The sequence below is a fragment of the Leuciscus leuciscus genome (genome assembly GCF_965113295.1).
Source record: "Leuciscus leuciscus genome assembly, chromosome: 2".
NCBI lineage: Eukaryota > Metazoa > Chordata > Actinopteri > Cypriniformes > Leuciscidae > Leuciscus > Leuciscus leuciscus.
The window spans coordinates 50,842,134-50,864,207 of record NC_138726.1 but is presented as its reverse complement, the minus strand read 5'-3'; the positions used below and the strand labels follow the sequence as shown (position 1 = coordinate 50,864,207).

At 39.2% G+C, this 22,074-nt stretch overlaps 1 protein-coding gene across 1 annotated transcript in view; it reads left to right on the top strand.

Annotated features, from left to right (window-relative positions):
- peli3 (pellino E3 ubiquitin protein ligase family member 3) overlaps nucleotides 1-21,748 on the top strand; it is a 30,519-nt gene extending 8,771 nt beyond the window's left edge. Inside the window, exons 2-7 of the mRNA XM_082155759.1 lie at nucleotides 5,940-6,133; nucleotides 9,014-9,143; nucleotides 11,926-12,027; nucleotides 13,258-13,479; nucleotides 19,024-19,212; nucleotides 20,955-21,748. Coding sequence (XP_082011885.1) covers nucleotides 5,961-6,133; nucleotides 9,014-9,143; nucleotides 11,926-12,027; nucleotides 13,258-13,479; nucleotides 19,024-19,212; nucleotides 20,955-21,572 — 1,434 coding nt within the window. The 5' untranslated portion in view covers nucleotides 5,940-5,960 and the 3' untranslated portion in view covers nucleotides 21,573-21,748. The remainder of the gene's footprint in view (nucleotides 1-5,939; nucleotides 6,134-9,013; nucleotides 9,144-11,925; nucleotides 12,028-13,257; nucleotides 13,480-19,023; nucleotides 19,213-20,954) is intronic.
- Nucleotides 21,749-22,074: the final 326 nt, after the last annotated feature.

The window sequence follows — 22,074 nt, the reverse complement described above, 5'->3', positions numbered from 1 at the left end:
AGTTCCCACATGTGCAGCGCCATAAATTAGAAATATACACATTGGTTTGTTGATGGACATACACGTGTTAGTGAGGAATTACTGATGGTGAGGAATGACAGCTGCAACATCTCATAATGTACCTCATACTGAGTAGTGTATCACTGAGAAACGTCCTGCTCGAGTCATCCTTGCGATGGAGGTTCGGGTTGAATAAATAGTTCTTCCAATGTTTCATCATCGGACTCGCGCTCGGATTAATATGGTAAAATCAATGCCATCGTGTCTGTCTTTGTGTACAATCGCTGAGGATTTAGAAAGTCTCCGGAGCTGAAGTTCAGTGATGGTAGTGGGCGTTTTGTTTCCGACACACGCTGTAAGCAGTAGACCAATCACAACAGACTGGGCCGTCTGACCAATCAGAGCAGAGTAGCTTGTGGAAAGGAGGGATTTAGAGAGACTGAATCTTCTTGAGAGGAGTCGTTTGAGAATCTTTGAAAAATGTGGTGATGTGCAATGTATATTATGAGAAAATGAATTGAAAAATGCATGTAAACCTGTTGTAGGAGATCTCCTAAACAAAATTAGTAACCTTTAAATTAGCATAATCGGGGCACTTTAAGCAGCACAACTGTTTTCAACATTGGCAATAATACGAAATGTTAATTGAGCACCAAATTAGTGTTATGGGTAGTCAGGCAAGGGAGAGGAGATTTGCATCTAAATGCAACGAAACAAAGAAGAAAATCAACAGCTAATAAACAGCAGCTTTACAACACGCAAAGACAAGAACTGACAAAACTGAACTGAAAACACAGGCTTAAGTACATTGGGAAGGTGAGGGATTTGTCCTCTGCATTTAACCCATCCCATTTAGTTCATACACATTAGGAGAAGTGAGTTGTGAGAAACAAAATAGCAGAGGAAACCAAGGGAACAAAGAACATAGGAACAAGTTATACACAAGAACAGAAACCGAGAACTAAATCTGACAATTGCCATTTGATATCTGAAGGATCGTGTGACACTGAAGACGGGAGTAATGATGCTGAAAATTCAGCTTTGTCATAATAGGAATAATTTGTATTTATATATATTTATTACATGGCTTGGTTGAATTCCAATGTAGAAAGCGGTCTGTTATTTCTTGATAACAGAGCACTGCGAAGTATAACACACCGTTGCCATGAAAAACAGAGCGTTGCTATGGACTATGGTTGCTATGGAAAACTGACTATTTTCTTTAGCGGAAGCAATATAATCGTTTTTTAATCAATAAACTCCTTTTTAAATCAATATTTTGTGTCAAATTATTTATTTATTTTGTAGATAGCCATGTAATAAGCGGGATAATGTATAGCGAGGCGGTTGTTCAAGCGAATAACAACCCCTTCAGGCTGATTCAAGTCCCGTTCAGCCTGTCGGGGTTGTTATTCGCTATAACAACCGCCTCGCTATACATTATCCCTTACATAAATACATACATACACACACACCACACATACATATATATATATATATATATATATATATACACATATAGACTTAGGGTACATTTACACGACTACGATGTACTAAAAACTTTGCGTTTTTTTGTCGAAACGACCCCCGTTCACATGGATCTTCGAAAACAAATAGAAACGCTGTATTATTCATGCCAGGCCAGTAGTTGGCGATGTCACTTTGTAAAGAAACACTCCGCGACTATAGACTGAAAATGTAATGTGCATGACGTCATCTCTTTCCCAAATTCATGTTTATACATGGAGATGATAACGATATGTTTTTCAACAACTTGCTCTCTGAATCCCGTTTTCAAAAGTTTGCGTTTTCAGGCAACCAAGATGCCATTGTCGTGTAAATGAACGGCCAAAACACATAAAAAGTGTTTAGTAGATATAGGTGTCGTGTAAATGCCCCTTTATTTCAAAAACATGTAAAAATCATACTTCAAAAATCATACTGACCCAAGACCTTTGAATGGTAGTGTATATAAATATACAATATAACAGGCTTACTGGGTTGTTTGAACCCATGGTTGGGTCAAATATGGACAAATCCAATTGTTGGGTTTAAAAGTTTAATACAACAATTTAAACCAACATTTGGATTTCTCCCAACCATGGGTTGAAACAACCCAGCATTTTTTAGAGTGTATTATAACTATAAACCTCAAGTAAAGGTTAACATACAGCGAGTCATTATTACAAAATAAAACCGTGACAGGGTAATCGGGACGTACCATCTTGAATTTATTGTGCAATAATGACATACTGATTGTACATACTTAACCTAAAAATGTTTTATGTGGGAACATCTAAATTTGAAGATTTTATTTCAGTCAAAAAATATTATTTAGCATCACTAAACCACCTAAATAAATTAGATTACACCAATAAAACTAAGATCAGGTAGAAGTAGTAACAATTGTAGGTTTCCACGTTTTACTACTTTTTACTACAATTAAATAAAAAATATTACTTTTATTATGTGTTAGAACAAAGAGACCACTGAAAGATTTCAAACCTGTGGAAATTGCTTGTTATACAAATATATTTGACCAAAAAAATTGTTGCAATTGACCAATCAGAAGCAAGTACTCCAGAGAGTGTGCAATCATAAACAATAAAAGACCATTGTAGACACACATATCATTGGATTTATGAGATGCCATCACTTCAAACTGACTCCTCCAGATAAATCATTCTTCTACCTATACAAATTCACTTTACAACAGAATCTCAAATGTGTAAAAGCATAACAGAAATACTATTGTTTGCAGACAGAAATTTTTGCAGCCCTACAAGAATTCAAGATGTGTTTCCCACCCAAAAAAACGCCACTCCAACAAAGCTGCGAAACAGCTAATGATCTGCTGAAAAGCAGATATAGATTTTGAAGAATTGAGTTTGGCAAGTCTGGACTCGAGTAAGCCTCATAAGTTATTCGTGAGATCATTTCCTTGTGCGTGTATATTTAGAACCCACTTCATCTGGCTCCTGATATAGATGGATGAGGCAGACTCGCTCTCTGTCTACCCCGCTCACACTCATACACACGGTCTCACACACACCGCACTCGCTCACCCCGCTGCAGAGGATTGTGGGAATAAGGGGAGAAGGTGATGGGAGATGATACAGTAAGACATAAAATTAATAAAGGCACTAGAAGTAAATGAATTATTAACAAGCGGCTCAATAATGTGTAGAGAACAGTTAGAGCTCAGAGACGGTGCTTGTCATTTTATTACCGCCATGCACTATACGCTAAAGTTGTTGTGTCTGGAAAGATCTCATTCCATAATGGTGTGTCTTCACCTGCATTCCTGTTGATCTTCTTTCCTATATCTCTCTCGTTCCCTCTTTCCTCCCGCAGGGTGTGGGCTGATTAGAAATTGCGTGGCACAGAACAGGCAATCTATCACCCTGCCAAACCTAAGCACACACACGCACGCACACACACACACACACACACGCAATCTCTTCGTAACAGTGCTTGTTCATCTCTAGTAATCTTCTGTTATCTACAATCTGCTGTTTTGTAAGCACTATATATGTAGTACACCTCTACATACCCTTCTCCATCCCTGCTCCTCTCCCCTTCATCACCTGCACCACCATGCTATTTCTATTTTTGTCCTCTCTCGATTTCCCTCCCTCTCCTTGCTCGCCCCCTCATCCTCCAGTCCACCTCTCACCATTGCACACCCACAGTCATGCAGTGCCATAATAGCGCAGAGATTGGCTCATCTGTGCTGTCCGTCATCTCTAAACCAGTGTGATTCCTGTGAAGGCGAGGTTTGCACTCGGTTCAGATTCATTTGCTGCATTAGGGAGCCTGGAGGAAGGAAAATGGACATATAACCAGTTGCTGTAAATGATATGCTGTTTTTGCAATGCAAAGGTTTTACATAATTGTTTTATAGTGTTAATTTAGTTAAACATTACACATGCAGTTCTGCTAAAAACAAACTACACTGCAAGATGCTTATAATTAAAAAAATAAGTGTGAACATAAAATTGCATTTAGTTTTTTTGTTTTATTTAGTACTACAAGTGTGGAAATTTCCCAGACAAAGTAATAGAAGTTAGATCTTTAGATCTATCCTCATCCTTATCCTCAACAGGGTCAAGTTCAACTGATATTTATGTTTTTATGAATCATTTTCTCAGGGTACGTTTACACGACAACTATATGCTTAAAATGGAGAAGTTTTTCTTTTGAGTTTTCCACGTACAGACGACACCATTCTCACACGGATCCACGAAAACGACTAAAAACCCTGTATTCTGCCGACAGGCCATTAGATGACGATATAACATTATAGACTGAACATGTAATACGCATGTGCATGACGTCATCCCCGTTTTCAAAAGTTTGCGTTTTCAGGCATCCAAAACGCTGTTGTCGTAAAAACGAACGGCCAAAACGCATACATTTTTTACCTTTTTAGTTGAAAACGGTGTCGTGTAAAACAGCCCCTTAGACAAGCGAATCTACTGAAGGCTACCAGGAAAGCTAGAAAATCGCTAGGTAGTTTATTTATTCACAAAGCATTCATAAGTAATCTTATACTTAATATGGTAAAAATTACTTTGTTAATGTTTCATCTCATCACATTGACAGTTACGAATTATATTGCATGAATCATGGAAATTATATTTTTTCAATTCAAAATGGCGAAATTAGACAAACGTTAATTAGTTTGCATCCCTGATTATTTCTGTTGGTGGTTTAACATTTCAGTGGTAAAACAGCTGAAAAAATATGAATTGTTTAGTTTAGCTACATCTTATCTCACGCTTTTTGATCGTTAACTGAAGTGTCGCGCTGGATATCGATACCATGGGGAAAACTGTCATGTAGGTATTTGTAATATTATATCATAATTTGGCAGGAAGCATATTAGGCTGCTGTCACTTTAAGAACTGATGCACAAATACTGTTACGCAAATGCGTTTTCTTTCTCAACTGTTTACGTTCTCTTAAAACATAACTGGCTGTGTTTACGTTAATACTGGCCAAGACTGGCATTTCGACATTATTTTGTGTGTATTTGACTGTTTAAGCGCAATAAGCAACGAAAAAGGACTCAATTTAGTACTGAAAGGGGGCTTTATGTGCGCAAACTTTGGGCACAAAATCTGCGGGAATGAGTAAAATTATGCCTGTAATTTTAAAAATGTAAAACCAAAAATATTCATCCTGAGCAAATGAAAAGAGTGAGTGAGGAGAGGCGGGTTTGTGTGTCAACTCGCCGTCGGAGAGATATACGAGGCCGAGAATATTTTCTTTATTTTTATTTGACAGTAGTCTTTTTCCTTGAACATGGCACATACCAAACCGTACCGAAACCGTGACCCTAAAACTGTGATGATAACTGAACCGTGAGTAATTTGATCCGTTACACCCCTAATGGGCATTATGCAAACTGACAAACAAACAATGGACGGCACTTAAAGTAATGACCACACCAATCTGTCTAACAGTCAGTATCGAACCATTGAAATGCCACTGCTATGACTGTGTTTCCAAGTCTGTATGAAAAACAACAATAAAGCCATTTGCACTGGAGCCCTTGACTGTGTGTTTGCAGAGAGGTTGTTACTCTCCTGGGATTGGTTAAATCTCCTGTTCCCGACAGGTTGTCAATTGATGGTTGGCTGCTTGTTGACTTCAAAACACTGCAGAGACAGCCACACTATCTCAGGCTGCTCTCACAGGATCAGCCGTTACATAAATACATAACAGCTGATCCATGATAGGCCTGTTATGGTTTGTTACAGGTGAAGTAACTGGTGTGGGGGAAGGGTTGGGAAGCAGATTATAATCATGCCGTTTTTTTCCATTTCCTCTCCCTATTGCGCTTATTAGATAAAGTTGTCATTTCACTGTGAGAAAACAAGCAAATGTGAACAATAATCTCAGTGTCGCATTCTTCCCTTCGCTGTCTCTCATAGCTGCGAGTCGTTCTTGTGGATATGGTTTTGGAAGGGAGCTCCGAAGCTCTTTGCCCTCCTCCGTCCCTGGAGCTGCGCCCATCATGCAACAAGAACCAGCCGTCTCCTCCTCTGGGATCAGGATCTCAGTCCCATGATGCTCTCTGCCCTGAGGACAAGGAGCCCATCAAGTACGGGGAGCTGATAGTACTGGGGTAAGACAAAGTCCACAGCAACCCCTGAGGCATTTATAGTAATATTAAAAGGATGAAATTAAGGTTAAGCTATCTATATATCTGTATCTATCTATATATAAAAGAAGTATAGGCTCACCTAGGCTGCATTTTGATTAAAAAAGTAATATTATGAATTTATTAGTACAATTTAAAATAACTGTTTTCTATTTGAATATAAAATGTAATTTATTCCTGTGATCAAAGCTGAATTTTCAGCATCATTACTCCAGTCTTCAGTGTCACATGATCCTTCAGAAAATATGCTGATTTGCCGCTCTAAGTAAATGGGTCCAATGTAGCGAAGCATCTTCACAATTAAGTCATACAGACATGATGTCATTTACCACAGAAAATAATTTCAGCTCGTTTCGACTTGTCGTTTTTTTAAGCAAACATTGTAGTAGCCTATACAGTAAGGCAGGAAGTAAAGTCTAATAATAAATAAATATTAAAATGCACATACAACCAGTAGAGCCACGACACCTAAACAACATTGTGCATGTTAACATAGAATTGACTACTAACCTTGTAAGTTATATCGATTATTACATCATGATCATGTAAAGCTTATTAATTGCATAAAAAAAAAAACATGACATTTGTGCATTAAAACTCTCTGTACTCTCTTGCCTTAGATTTACATTGTAAGTGCATTCAAATGGTAATCAAAATGATTAATATTACACCACACAGTTTGTTGAGTCCAGAATATGCATTGTTGCTAATAAAAGGAAATCATAAAATTATTCCAAAGAGATGTTGCAGATTAAGTATTTAATGGATTGTGTCTGAACATTTAGTTCTGATTAAATTAAACCGTTGACATCAGCAACATCCTTCAGGTTTAACTGTACCCACACGAGTTAGTACTGTACAACACTGTCTCAGATTCCTGAAATCCATTTATCTAAATTACAGCTCCTCCACTCAGCCAGCGTTTTGCTGAATGCAGGAGTTCAGAGGGAGTTCAAGGGTAAAATTACCCTCAAATAAATATGACTTCAATTAACATCTTTTCTCACGGATGAATGAACGCCACGTCATCCGGGCCGATTGGTTCCCCTGGTGTACCTGCAGTCGGTTTTCCTGCCTTATCTTTAGATTTCAGCTGCGGATGCAAAGCACTTCATTTGACTGCCAACAAAGATGTCATTCAAATCACACAGCCATGGAGCGGAGCAGAGCAGTGAATGTTTTCAGTGCCAGGAAGGGGAAGAAGGTTTAACCCTTGAGCCACTAGAAGTGGGAAAGAGAAAGCACATAGTGGTGTTTGTGTTGACAAAATTTGACAAAAATGTTTGTCGACAGACTGTGATAATAGTAAGAAATGTTTCTTGAGCAGCAAATCAGCATATTAGAATGATTTCTGAAGGATCATGTGACACTGAAGACTGGAGTAATGATCAGCTTTGCCTCACAGGAATACATTTTGCTTTTGGGAAACTCAGCCTTGGGCAAATTAGCGTGAGAACGCAATTCCAGAAAAGCGCCGACGGGAGTGGAAAGTTCTGCACGTGATCTACTGTGACAACGCGCAAATTAAACAACACAGATGTAGACGGATCATTTCCATAATGACCAATGCAAATAAAGTCTGGATTAAGACAATGCTTTTTTGGTTGGTAAATAATGGCACAAATACCAGTAAATTGACTTGTGCAAACCTTAGTAAATCACCTTTAGTGATTCATTTAAATACTCCCCCTCCCATAAATGTTACATCTGAAAGAGAAACTCCTACAAATGCATATGCAACAAGGTCAGCCGCAAAAATAACACTGTCCACGCCTTTTCAGTGCTAATTTTTCACTGCATGTCTTTAGTAAATCCTGACAGTAGTTTTTTTTTTTACGGCAAAAGAGGGTGCCTTCAGGATGCTGGTGCAAGCTGGAAATCTGGCCCTACATATTATATTTCAGAAAGGGTAGAATAGACAAAAAATTTGCTACATTTAAAGGACAATATCATCACAAGTAGGGATACACCGATATGAAAATTTTGGCCGATAACCCTTTGTATTTGAAAGCCGATAACCCATATATTGGCGATAAATCTAAATCCAATTTTTTTTTTTGAATTTTTGAGAGCCTGATTAAAAACAAACAAAATTCTTGATGACTCAAGCACACAATTATAATGTCCTTCTCATTATAATTTTATGTAGCACTTAACCTTATTTTCCTTTTTGAAGGGATTTCAATCATATTTCAAGCAATTCAAAACCATCTTGGCGAACAGTGCGCATCTAAAGTGTCTCACCTGAAGGAAATAATCCATTATTTATCGGCTTTAATATATCGGGCAAATTTTCTTACCTAAACGTTAAAAATGAACATATATCAGCCGATTCCAATATGGTGGCCAATATATTGTGCATCCCTAATCACAAGATACTACAGCTGAAACAAAAAAAACTGTAAAAATTAACACTGCCTCCCAGTGAGATGAAAGGAGATATAGAGAGCTCATTTAAGTGTCTGGACTATTGATCGTTGTCTAGATGAATTATAAGATGGCATCGCCTCCTCATTGACAGACTCTCAAAGGCCTGCATCAGCCATTTTGTGGACGGCTCATGACTCCTGTCATAGTATCGACGGAGAGATAGATTAATGCCATTTAATTATTTTTAAGTACACGCCAATGCTCTTAAGTGAAAACAAGTCGTCCATGCCTATTTTTTTTTTGTCATCCCCAAGACAACAGTCTGTCCTCAATCTGTCAGCTCTATCAAAATCAGACAGCGGGTGAGGTGCTGCTTCTAAATTAAGCATCAAATGTGTTTTCATTAACTCATTCTTTATTGTTCAAAGCATTTGCAAAGCTTAGATTGTACTATTGTGGTTTTGCTACCCGCAGGCATAATGGTTCACTAGCTAGCGGGGACAAGGGCCGCAGGAGGAGTCGGCTGGCCCTTTACAAACGGCCTAAAGCCAACGGCGTCAAACCTGATGTCATCCACAATGTCTCCACACCTCTGGTGTCCAAGGTAAAAGCTTTTGCATAAATTCCTTGCTATTTCTATGCCTGTTATAAAAATATAAAAGTGTTTAAAGTTAAAGTGCCCCTATTATGCTATTCCTAATTTTGTTTTGAAGGTCTCTTACAATAGGTTTACATGCAAGGACAAAAAACACTTTCATTTTCTCATAATATACATTGCAACATCCGAAATGATTCAATCAAAGATCCAAGGATCCAGTCTCTCTAAACTCCTCATTTCCAAGAGCCTACTCTTCTCTGATTGGTCAGACGGCCCAGTCTGTTGTGATTGATCTACTCTGCTCTGATTGGTCAGATGGCTCAGTCTGTTGTGATTGGTCTACTCTGTTCCGATTGGTCAGACGGCCCAGTCTGTTGTGATTGATCTACTCTGCTCTGATTGGTTAGTCGGCCCAGTCTGTTGTGTTTGATCTACTCTGCTCTGATTGGTCAGACGGCCCAGTCTGTTGTGATTGATCTACTCTGCTCTGATTGGTCAGATGGCGCAGTCTGTTGTGATTGGTCTACTCTGTTCCGATTGGTCAGACGGCCCAGTCTGTTGTGATTGGTCTACTCTGCTCTGATTGGTTAGTCGGCCCAGTCTGTTGTGATTGGTCTAGTCTGCTGTGATTGGTCAGATGGCCCAGGCTGTTGAGATTGGTCTACTCTGCTCTGATTGGTCAGATGGCCCAGTCTGTTGTGATTGGTCTACTGTTCTGATTGGTCAGATGGCCCAGGCTGTTGAGATTGGTCTACTCTGCTCTGATTGGTCAGACGGCCCAGTCTGTTGTGATTGGTCTACTCTGCTCTGATTGGTCAGACGGCCCAGTCTGTTGTGATTGGTCTACTCTGCTCTGATTGGTCAGACGGCCCAGTCTGTTGTGATTGGTCTACTCTGCTCTGATTGGTCAGACATCCCAGTCTGTTGAGATTGGTCTACTCTGCTCTGATTGGTCAGACGGCCCGGGGCACGTTCAAGCTCAAACCGGTGCCCAATGTTCTGCTACAGTTTTCGGGTTGAACGACATGTTTTCTTGAAACGGTGTGCAACAGGGTTTGAGATACGTTTTCTCTTGTTTTGTGGGTATGTCAAAAATGTCAGCCCAATCAGCAGCAACATGTATATAAGCCACGCGTTATTAAAGAGACAGCTCGCACAATGGGTCCAAGTAAAGTCGTTTACAAATGTGTCCGCTGCAGCTCGGTATATGCAACAATTGAAGATATTAGAAGACATGTTTGTCGTAAGAGTTTTATAGTAAAAATATAGCATATCAACAGTGATCAGCAATAATGATAAGCCTAATACTCACAATAAAAATAATAAGGTCATAGATCATAACACAGTCTCGGAGGTAAGAAGTGGATTATCCTTCACCTGAAATGTTTGTCTTTTCATCCTGAAATGCGAGGCAAATGTTGGATCACAATAATTAGGAAACACAGTTTCCACAAATCCCTTCACTTGATTGGGATGTTCTTTTATACTGGACGGCAAGGGCAGTGACTGTAACATCGAGCGTATTTTGCAGTATTAAACACGTATTTATACCGATTTCATCAGGCTCCGAAAATTCTTCAAAAAGAACACAAGGAATGGCCTTCTCTGCTGCCAAAGTTGCAACTCTTGTGTCATCAGAACACATGTTCAACACACCAATCTTTTCCATTTAAAAAACATTTTGCAACTTTTTGTCGGGGCTGAATGTGATGTTGTGATTGGTCTACTCTGTTCTGATTGGTCAGACGGCCCCGTCTGTTGTGATTGGTCTACTCTGTTCTGATTGGTCAGACGGCCCCGTCTGTTGTGATTGGTCCACTCTGTTCTGATTGGTCAGACGGCCCCGTCTGTTGTGATTGGTCTACTCTGTTCTGATTGGTCAGACGGCCCCGTCTGTTGTGATTGGTCTACTCTGTTCTGATTGGTCAGACGGCCCATGCTGTTGAGATTGGTCTACTCTGCTCTGATTGGTCAGATGGCCCAGTCTGTTGTGATTGGTCTATCTCTTACAGCGTGTGTCGGAAACGAAACGCCTATTAGCATATCTGAATTTCAGCTTCAGAGGCTTCCTCAGTACTTGATGCACAGGGATACGAACAGTAACAATGGCGTCAAATTTACCGGTTCAATTCGAACCCAAGTCCGCATCCTTTTGAAGTTCAAGCAAAGAGTATTTGCTTTCACAGCGCAACATGTCTCCTCTACATGTTGACAACATGAACCACACTCTTCCAGGCTTCATCAGCTACAACTTCAGTGTTTGAGGGTCAAAGTAGATTTTGTACACGGGGCAAAGAAGACCATGCAAATCTGTTACAAACCTACGTAGGTTCGTACAGGAAGACTGGAAGTACTGACGGCTCGTTTCAGAAGACAATAACTCCATTTATACTTTGATATTTAAAACTTTGCAGACCTTTCACATTCACAAACAGCTATATTACACACTGCATAAAAGGTTATATCCGAAAAAAGCATAATAGGGGCACTTTAATGTATTAATATTAACACTTGATAGGACAAAATACTTAATCTCATAGAAAACCTTTTTTTGGCTTCCAAAAGATGTGAAATCTGTTCTAGCATAAGTGTCCTCTTGACCCACCCACTAAATTCTGTAAGAGTCATTGCATAACATTGCAACCAACCGAGTGTTTTGCCAATCTATTGCATAAGGTTAGGGAACCTGAAAGTACCTTATGTTCCTCTGACTTGTTAAAGTATGCATAATGCAACAAAGGCCATTAGTCAAAGAGTTGTTTGTTTTTGTGTGTGTGTGTGTGTGTAGGCCCTAAGCAACAAAAGCCAACACAGCATCTCCTACACACTGTCCCGGAGTCATTCTGTTATAGTGGAATATACACATGACCCCAACACCGACATGTTTCAGGTGAGCAAAAGAGGATTCTTTCATTTCACATCAACTGCCTGCTCACATCTAATTATTGAGTTCATGTCTACAAATACATTTAAACTTATTTAATACTGTCTTAGTGGTGGATGTCTTTACCTTCCTATATATTTGGCCTCAATGACATACGTCTTTGAATAAAAAAATAAAAAAAGTTCACTCAAAAATTAACATTTTGTCATCATTTGTTCACCCTCATGTCATTCCAAATCTGAATTACTTTCTTTCTTCCTTTATTAGAGACACGGAAAATAAGCTATTTTTAATATTGTACTGGTTAGTGATGCATCAGTATAAAAAAAAAAATCAGGCTGATAATAATAAACCAGTAATTTTGTTACGACTGATACAGTAAGAACAATAATAGTCAATATTTTAATTCTTAATTTTTTCTTAAAAATGTAGACCAAAAAATAAAATCAATATTCATTAAGGCATTATAGCCTTACTGTATGAAAGATTGATGCTCATTTGAAATTTGCTGAAGATTATGTTTAACACTGTTATTAAATAATTAGCAATAATACTAATTAAATTTAAGTAAGCATTAAGGTGTCAGAAATCAAAGTGTAAAAATAGGAGGAAATTTGCATGCACATTAATATAATTGATAGCAATAACTTTACAGAAAGGTCCACTGTAATTCCACCCAAACCAACTAACAATGAGCAACACAATTGTCACAGTGTTTATTATTCTTTGTTAATGTTAGCTCATGTCCATTAAATAATATTAACAGATACAACTTTTGATTTAAATCATGCATTAGTAAGATACTCACCAAGTCTGCATTATTTTGATCAAAAATACAGTAGAAACGGTAATATTGTGAAATATACATTTAAATATGTTCAGATGTAATTTATTACTGTGATGGCAACAAAAAATGTTTCTGAATAACATCTCAAAACAAAAAAATCCTTGGAACGATAGTGCATATACTGTGCATCCCTAGTGCGTGTTGTTATTTTCCAGGAAATTACAGTGAAGGGGAATGCTTTCAAGCTTCAAAAAGAACACCGAAGCACCAAAAACACATCATAAAAGTAGTTATTTCAATTACACGGAAAAGAGAAACCAGAACATTATGAAAACTTTTTTGTTTGTCTGTGTTCCACAAAGGAAAGAAAGTCATGTGGGTTTGGAACAACATAAGGCTGAGTATATAATCCTTTTATATCTCACTTACTCTTGTCAATGTGTCTTTAGATCGGCCGTTCCACAGAGAGCATGATAGACTTCGTGGTGACTGACACAGCAGGCAGTGGCACTGGAGGACAAGGGCAGGGGGGCGCAAACGGAGAGGGAGGACAGTCGGCCCAGAGCACCATCTCCCGCTACGCTTGCCGCATCATGTGTGAGCGTAGCGCTCCGTACACAGCACGAATATATGCAGCGGGCTTTGACTCTTCCAAAAACATCTTCCTTGGGGTGAGTCATAACACGGCCTTACTGAGTCATAACCACGATTTCTAATGCAGAATCTTTGCCAAAGTATAGAAGACAACTCAGCTCAATATGATAATTCACACTGACATCAAAGAAAGTCACACAGACGAAGAGGACACATTATTTTCCTACTGTTTTGCATGTTGAAGTCTGTGTTGCCTTAAAGGGATAGTTCCCCAAAAATGAAAATTCTGTCATCATTTACTCACCATCATGTCGTTCCGAACCCGTAAAGGCTTTCTTTCATCTTCGGAAATGAGTAAATGATGACAGAATTAACATTTTTGGATGAACTATGCCTTTAATAGGCAATGAGAATTAGGGTGCGTTCACACTTGGCAGGTTTGGTTCGATTAAAACGAACTCTGGTGCGATTGCTCTTTTAGTGCGGTTCATTTGAATGTGTGAACGCTGCCATCCGAACCCTGGTGCTCACCAAACAAGCGGACCGAGTCGAGACGCACGGAACCAAAGACATCTAAACGAACCAAAAACAGGATGTGATGTCACAAGATGTGACCTTAAAAGGGACAGAATGTTCAAGCATACATGGACTGTGTCCGAAATCGCCCCCTATACCCTTAAATAGGGAAACATTTGAGAGGATAGCCATTTGTAGTTGTGCCCGAAACCATAGTGGACATTATCGTGTTCACTCATTGAATCCCATTATGCACCGCGATAACGAGAGTATAAACGATGTACGCTCAACGGCTACAGAATACCCATAATGCACTGTCACGGTTGTGCCGAATGAATTCCCGCGTTTCTTTTTTGGTCCGGACCAAAAGAACCAAGGGAATTGAATTACAAGTGTGAACACTTCCTTAGTCACTTCAGTTCACAGAATGTGAGGAAAAAATTTCAGTTTATTTTTTATTGGATATCTTATCATGGATATCTTGTACAATAACCTTTTGAATAACATTTTTAATTGATATATCACTTGTAACAATGTCAAAAGTGGATTTATTGTTAACTAAAATGAATAAAATTTAACTCAATTTTAACATTTTCCTGAAAAATGTAAAGAGTTTTTACCTGTACAGGTGGTTGCCAGTCAGAAGAAACAACCTGGAATATCAAAATACAATATTTATTTATTCAAATGTTAATAAATATATTAAAATATTAATTAAAAAATGTTGTTTTTCCAAGACCTGGAAAGTTATTGGAATTTCTATAGTGAATATACATTTTTCTATTTGTCTGTCGGTTGAGAGTCTTGTTGCTTAGAAAAGTATAGCACACCTCTCCTCTACAAGCATGAGTATCATTGCTGTCCATAGTTCAAACAGTGTTTGATGGGTTACTTAGTGCAAAGGGTTTGTTTAAGCAGGTTTGTTGCCTTAGCAAACACCGCTAATTACATTCTGTGGGTCTATATTTACAACATTAATAGATGCATTTACATTACGGACTGATATTAACATCAGTGTAAACATTCTCAGTGTAGCTTGGGCTATGTGTAATCTTTGCAGATAAAGGTTTTGCTTGTTTATTGAGAAGCAACCAGTGAAAGCAGATAAAACCATCATCATTCATGTCCTCACAACCATACATTAGTGGTGTGAGAAACAAGACGAGATCTTTACAGTATTTTTAAGAAATCCTCAATGACTAAATTCATGACTAGAAAAATAGTCTGCAGGTGCATTTGAAAAGTTTGAACTAATCATCTTATAATGAATGTCATTTCAGTTCTGCTTTCTGAGTATGAATTGTCATATGCAGTAAAATACAACAATACTCAAGCACCGTTTTGCGACAAACTCAACTGACTGGCTTCTCTCCTGTACGAGTTCATGAGTCTCTTCAGACCATAGAACTCTACATGATTTATGAGCTTCTACAACTTTTGACCTCCTAACTGAACAACTTTCCACAAATTGATCATAGATATAAAAATGACCAGTTTTTTTTCTTAGTCTTATTAAAGGAACACTCCACCGTTTTTTCATATTAACTATGTTATTCCCTTAAAGGTAGGGTAGGTAATCCTGTTCAGAAACACTTTTTTTTATACTGGGTGAAATGGTCCTTCCATCCTGATAGTAGTCAATACATTATGTGTTTAGAAAAAGGAATGAAAAAAATCAGACCTCTGTAGCAGCTGCAGGACAGTAAAAACTCTGACCAATCACTGCCATTCGGTGCGAATGTAAAGAACCAATCAGATGGCTGCCCTGCCGTTCACCGATGTCACCGTTCCCGGAAATATTCAGCTCAAAGCACCTGCATATGCAGTCAGCCAAGGCAAACAAGGCAAAAACTACTTCCTCGGACCCTGCCCGCGCTCTTGAACGACCTCCTCTGCTTCGCCCTCAACCCCGGACCTGTCCTCGAACCGACGATGCGGTACTTGTCTCCGGACTCGGAGTGTACGTTAGTCTTCATTAGAGTCAACAATGTTTTCATCATGGAAACTCTTACATGCAAAACACCGTATATGTTATGAATCTTACACGAAATTCATCTTCATCACAGTGTAACTGATGGTAATGGAAAAACATGTATCAATGCAACCTGTTTTTAGTTTTGCCTTATAAATATAGCTCGTTACCGAATGAAACTTTACCATTATCGATATGCTAGCTTGATAGTGAGTACTAAAAGAAATCTTATTTGTTTATATTCATAGTGATAAAGTTAGGTATTTTATTACATGTGATTCTGACATGATGTCACTGTATGTACTGCGCTCCTTCCTCTCCACTCGTCTCAGGTAATAAATGCGTCTTGTTCCAGCCTGAGCGTTTGGCGTCGCGCGTTCATGTGTTTTGGGGGCGTGGCTTTGGAAGGAGCTCAGAAGGGAGGGGGTGGAGTGAATGGAAATAATGAGCTGTGTTTATTGCAGATTAAAAGGTCTACAGTCACTCGATTTTTATATTTTCTTTTTCAGAGTACTTACATTTTAATTATGTATTGGTATATAAAGACAGTTTAAACAAATTTGGAATGTTTTTTTTTTAGAAAAATGATTACCTACCCTACCTTTAACTAAGACGAGTTGATACATACCTCTCTCGTCTCAGTGCGTGCACTCAATCGCTCTGGCGCGCGGCGACACTTTGATAGCACTTAGCTTAGCCCAGTTCATTCATTAGGGACCAAACAGAGATGAAGTTAAAGCGACCAAACACCTCCACGTTTTCACTATTTAAATACAGTTACACGAGTTGTTACACGACCAAGTATGGTGACAAAATAAATAGCACTTGGGAGCACTTCGACTCGGCGCAGTAAAAAGTCACGTTGGTTCTAATGACAGAAGTGAGAGGGGGAGAGGATTTTTCAGGCTTGACTTTTTACTGCGCCGAGTCGAAGTGCTCCCAAGTGCTATTCCGCCATACATTATAGTTATCCTTTTTACCCGCTTAGAAAAGCGGCACGTTTTATTTTGTGTCACCATACTTGGTCGTGTAACTACTCGTGTAACTGTATTTAAATAGGGAAAACGTGGAGGTGTTTGGTCGCTTCTAACTTCATCTCTGTTTGGATCCTAATGAATGAACTGGGCTAAGCTAAGCGCTATCAAAGTGTCGCCGCGCGCCAGAGCGATTGAGTGCACACTGAGACGAGAGAGGTATGTATCAACTCGTCTTAGTTAAGGGAATAGCATAGTTTAATATGAAAAAACGGTGGAGTGTTCCTTTAAGTGCAACCACAATCTAAGTACTCTCTCAATATTCAAAGTGAAAATAGAGACCAAATGTTTATTCAAGCATGATACAGATCTAAGAGATGTTTACAACTACACAGCCCAGCCTAAGATAGCTTTCATATTGGGAGATATTTGCATGCATCAGTGAGCTTCTTTCAAAATTCGGGGAATTGAAATCGCGTTTGAATGCGCGCATTCTACAAAATAAGACATTTGTCAGACGCTTAGGCTCTGTTGTGCAATGAATCCTCCGCCACGGTCTCGTCAGTCATCCCGTCACGTGATCAGTGAACTCTTGATTCCTGCTGCACTACGTACGACTCTGCAGCTCGTGCTGGATGAGCTGGATGGGAATGAAGCGACCATTATCCAACTGAATTAAATGGTTTTTATTGCTATAAAAAGCAAAACAACAACAGTGAAGGTGTAATGTAAACGTAGCGGTGGCATATTCTATCCTAATCGCGAGGCAGATTTTCACCTCGACGAGAAATCTCGTGACATTTTAAGTCATTAGCGGATGTTTCTATGGGCCTCTCTACGCAAGCCATCCGCCATATTGGAACGGTCAAAGCCAGTCGATGAACATTCGAGAGCAAATTTAATCAATGTATGATTATCTATTAAACAATTACCATAGTATAAAAACCTGTAATATTGAGATAATACATATAAAAACACAAACCAGTGAAAGGGAACGTGGGAATTTAAGTCACGGCTGTTTCACGACCAGAAGCTGCCCAATATTGTGCCATCATTGATTCTTACTTGTTAGTCACGACACGTTGACCGTTCCAAGATGGCGATGTGCCGACGCGTCTGGAGCGGTCGAATGTGGAATCTACGTATACACATCTATGCTCACAACCACCAGGCATTGAAACACTAGAACATGCGGATACAAAAAAAATGTGCTGAATTCTGAAGAGACATATCATTCATTACGAACAGCAGGCACATTATGGAGGTTTACACTTCCCGCTGTCACAGACTGAGATGCTTAAGATCAAAATAACTCATTTCCCACCAGGTCACATCGCTACTCACATTCAATGCGCGTGATTAAACGATCAGCAAGTGTATGTGACTCAAAGCGACAGTTCACACAAAAATTTTAATTCTGACATTACCTAATCATCCTCATGTCGTTCCAAATCTGTATGACTTTTGATATTTTGAAGAATGTTGCCCGTACAATTAAAGTCAATGGGGTCCAAGATAACTCTGAAGCCCATTGACTTTCATCATATAGACAAAAAAATGACACAAGGTAGTAGGAAGTAAGAATATCTTGCTTTAATCCATTAGTATTTCTATGCTTTCATTCCAGGCCTTTTCAAATTGTGACCTTAATATTTCCTTTGACCTTGATGGTAGCCAATTCAATAGTGAAGATCTACGCTTCGCTTTTACTCTGAAAAATACACGGACACCTCGAGGACGGTAATGGTCCAGTTGACGGCAGTGATGCATGACGTATCAACACACGGCTTCGGCCTCATACAAATGTCCTTGACAGGCTCTCTGCCCACTGCTGTTCTGCGGAGGTGGAAAGAGAACGAGGGAGAAAGAATGGATACTGTATTCCAGTCGGGTATAAATATTTCAGACTCCCACTTTATAATGCAGCTCCAAGTAGTAGGTGTGTTGTGTAATAGCCAGTAGCTATAAACGGAAAGCCTACAGTATCTGTCTGTGCATTATAACCCTCTAAGCTTGGTTAGTCAGTGATTTATTATATAACACACGACTTATATTACAAACAGAACCGTTATTAATCTGACAATAAGCCACGACACGTTTTGAGTTCATCTTGATACTTTAGAGATTAGTGAAATCCTCTTGATGTGCTTGATTTCCAGGAGCGAGCTGCTAAATGGAGGACCTCAGATGGTTTGATGGATGGACTAACAACCAATGGGGTGCTGGTAATGCACCCGGCAGGGGAGTTCGTATCTGAGCCCGCTCCAGGGGTGTGGAGGGAAATCTCCGTGTGTGGGAATGTGTTCGCCCTTCGAGAGACACGGTCCGCCCAGCAGAGAGGAAAACTGGTGAGAATTTGCTTCAATATCAGTAATCAATCGGCAGTACAAATGTTTAAAAGGTACACTGCCGAACATCTGTGGTTCACACATAAACTACCGTTCAAAAGTTTGGGGTCAGTAAGATTTCTTTTGAAAGGAATTAAGACTTTTATTCAGCAAGGATGCATTAAATTGATCAAAAGTGACTTTTGTAAGACACTGTAAAATTCTATATCAAATAAATGCTGTTCTTTTGAACTTTGTATTAATTAAAGAATCCTGAAAATCCACAAAAATAGGAAGCAGCGCAACTGTTTTCAACATTGATCATTGTAATAAATGTTTCTTGAGCAGCAAATCATCATATTAGAATGATTTCTGAAGGATCATGTGACACTAAAGACTGGGGTAATGATGAAAATTACATTTTAAGATATATTAAAATAGAAACCATTGTACCGGTAATTGTAAATAAATTGTAATTATTGATATTTCACAATATTACTGTTTTTACTGTATTTTGATCAAATAAGTGCAGCCTTGGTGAGCAGAAGAGACTTTCAAAAACCGTAAAAAAAAAAAGTATTGACCCCAAACTTTTGAACAGTAGTGTATATAAACCAACTACACAATTCTTAGGGTGGCATTTCAACTATATATATATCTATAGCCTATAAATTTTCAAACGTGAAGGCTTTTTAAACGTTACTTAATCCAAGGTTAAAGAGGCCAAGAAAGGGAATGCTTGACAAAGTTTGCTTTTCTACATTTAAAAGTTAGTCCTCATTTTAATTCTAGTTTCTTACATACACATTTGAATTGCACTTCAGCATCCTGTTTGCTACATCAGACTCAGGAATTCAATTAGTATTTTATTCTCAGTTTCTATGATTTCTGTATGTCTAGCAAGCAGAACTGTTTTTCTTTAACTGAAATGAAGCAAGGATGTAAGACTGCAATTTAACACCAAATCGAACATGACAATTCTGAATAAGGCAAGAACAGAGTTGAGCAAAGATCTATTAATTTCTAACAAAAATTAAACCAAAAATATTTCATAGTGTATCTTTAAGTTTACATAAATCAAACATGTTTGACATTAAAGGTGCACTATGTAACTTTTGGCCCCCTAGTGGTTAAAAAACAAAACTGCATGCATTTTGCAGAAGAACATTGTTTTGGTTGTGCTTCGGCTAGGTGTGCCTGTGTGGTTGAATATAGTTATTCACCTTATCATAAAGAAAATCACTACTAGACTTCAGAGACGTAACCAGTTTAGATGGAAAGGATCTCAAGCTGACTAGCTGAAGACGTTTCTCTAGCTTTACCCATTAATAGACACGGTAGTTCCTTAAACAAATTAATTCTAGCACAGCACTTCAACAACCATAATGAAATGAGCCTTCACAATAAATCCCAGTTCTCACCATCTCCGAAAATCCAAGACAATGTTGATTCTTGTTTTATTACGAGCTGTCACATAAAAAATGTTGTATCTATTTTTTATTTCAGTTGAATTTATATTTGACTTTAAAAAGCTTAGTGTCTGAAGTAACATGGCTCTATCATCTGTTAAATGGCACAAATGATCAATGAGTTGGATATTAATGGCACATTATGTGCCAATTTCAGGCTTAAAATGTCAGTTCACCCAAATATGTGCATTCTGTCATCAACTTTACATCATTCCAAATCTGAATGACTTTTTTTTCCCTGTGTTACCCAAAGCATGTCCTGAGTGAATATTTGTGTGTGTCTTTACCTCCCAGGTAGAGAACGAGTCAAACATGCTGCAGGATGGTTCTCTCATCGATCTCTGCGGGGCCACTCTGCTATGGCGGACCCCTAGCGGTCTTCGTCACACCCCGACTCTCAAACAGCTGGAGTCTCTACGTCAGGAACTAAACGCAGCCCGTCCCCAGTGCCCCGTGGGCTTCAACACGCTCGCCTTCCCCAGCCTGGCACAGCGCGCCACCATCGACAAGAAACAGCCCTGGGTCTATATGAACTGCGGACACGTGCACGGATACCACAACTGGGGGTTTCGGAAGGAGAAAGCGGGATCCTCTGCGGTGGCATTAACCGGAGGTGGAGGCACGGCTCCGGCTACGACCGGAGATCGCGAGTGTCCCATGTGCAGAGGGGTTGGTCCCTACGTGCCCCTCTGGCTCGGGTGCGAAGGGGGCCTGTACCTGGACGCAGGGCCCCCGACACATGCTTTCTGCCCCTGCGGTCACGTGTGCTCGGAAAAGACGGTGCAAGGCTGGAGTCAGATCCCACTGCCGCACGGAACGCATGCCTTCCACGCTGCTTGTCCTTTCTGTGGAACGTGGCTGACCGGGGAACAAGGCCACATCAAACTCATCTTCCAAGGGCCCGTCGACTGAGAGGAACGGTGAGATGTTGAGACTGAATTACAGAAACTGAGAGTTTGGACTGTGGAGGATGGACACAAAAGGAAGAGCTTGTGAAAAAGGCAAGGATGACAAAAAGGGAATATACTTTGTTATGCGATGGAGAATGTGTAAATAAAAGTGATGAAATAAAAGGTGAAAACATGGAATCGTTGTGTGTAAGAAGAAGTGAGTGGAAATGGCATATATTTGCTTATGTAATATCTTCTTGGAAGGCCTTCATTTATATAATGTGTAATATGTTGACAACGCAACTGCAGTCAGCATTCAGCAGCTGGGTTAAACATATCTGGGTCACGTTTCACCCCCTAAATCATGAGGAAACAAGTATTATAGGATCATTAAGACTTTGCGTTGTGGCATTTAAGAAATTATTATTATAAAAAAAGTGGAAAAATGCAATAGAAAATTATTTTATTTAAATCAGGGCAATCAAAATTAGGGCAACATTAATACCATGAAGTGCATATACTTG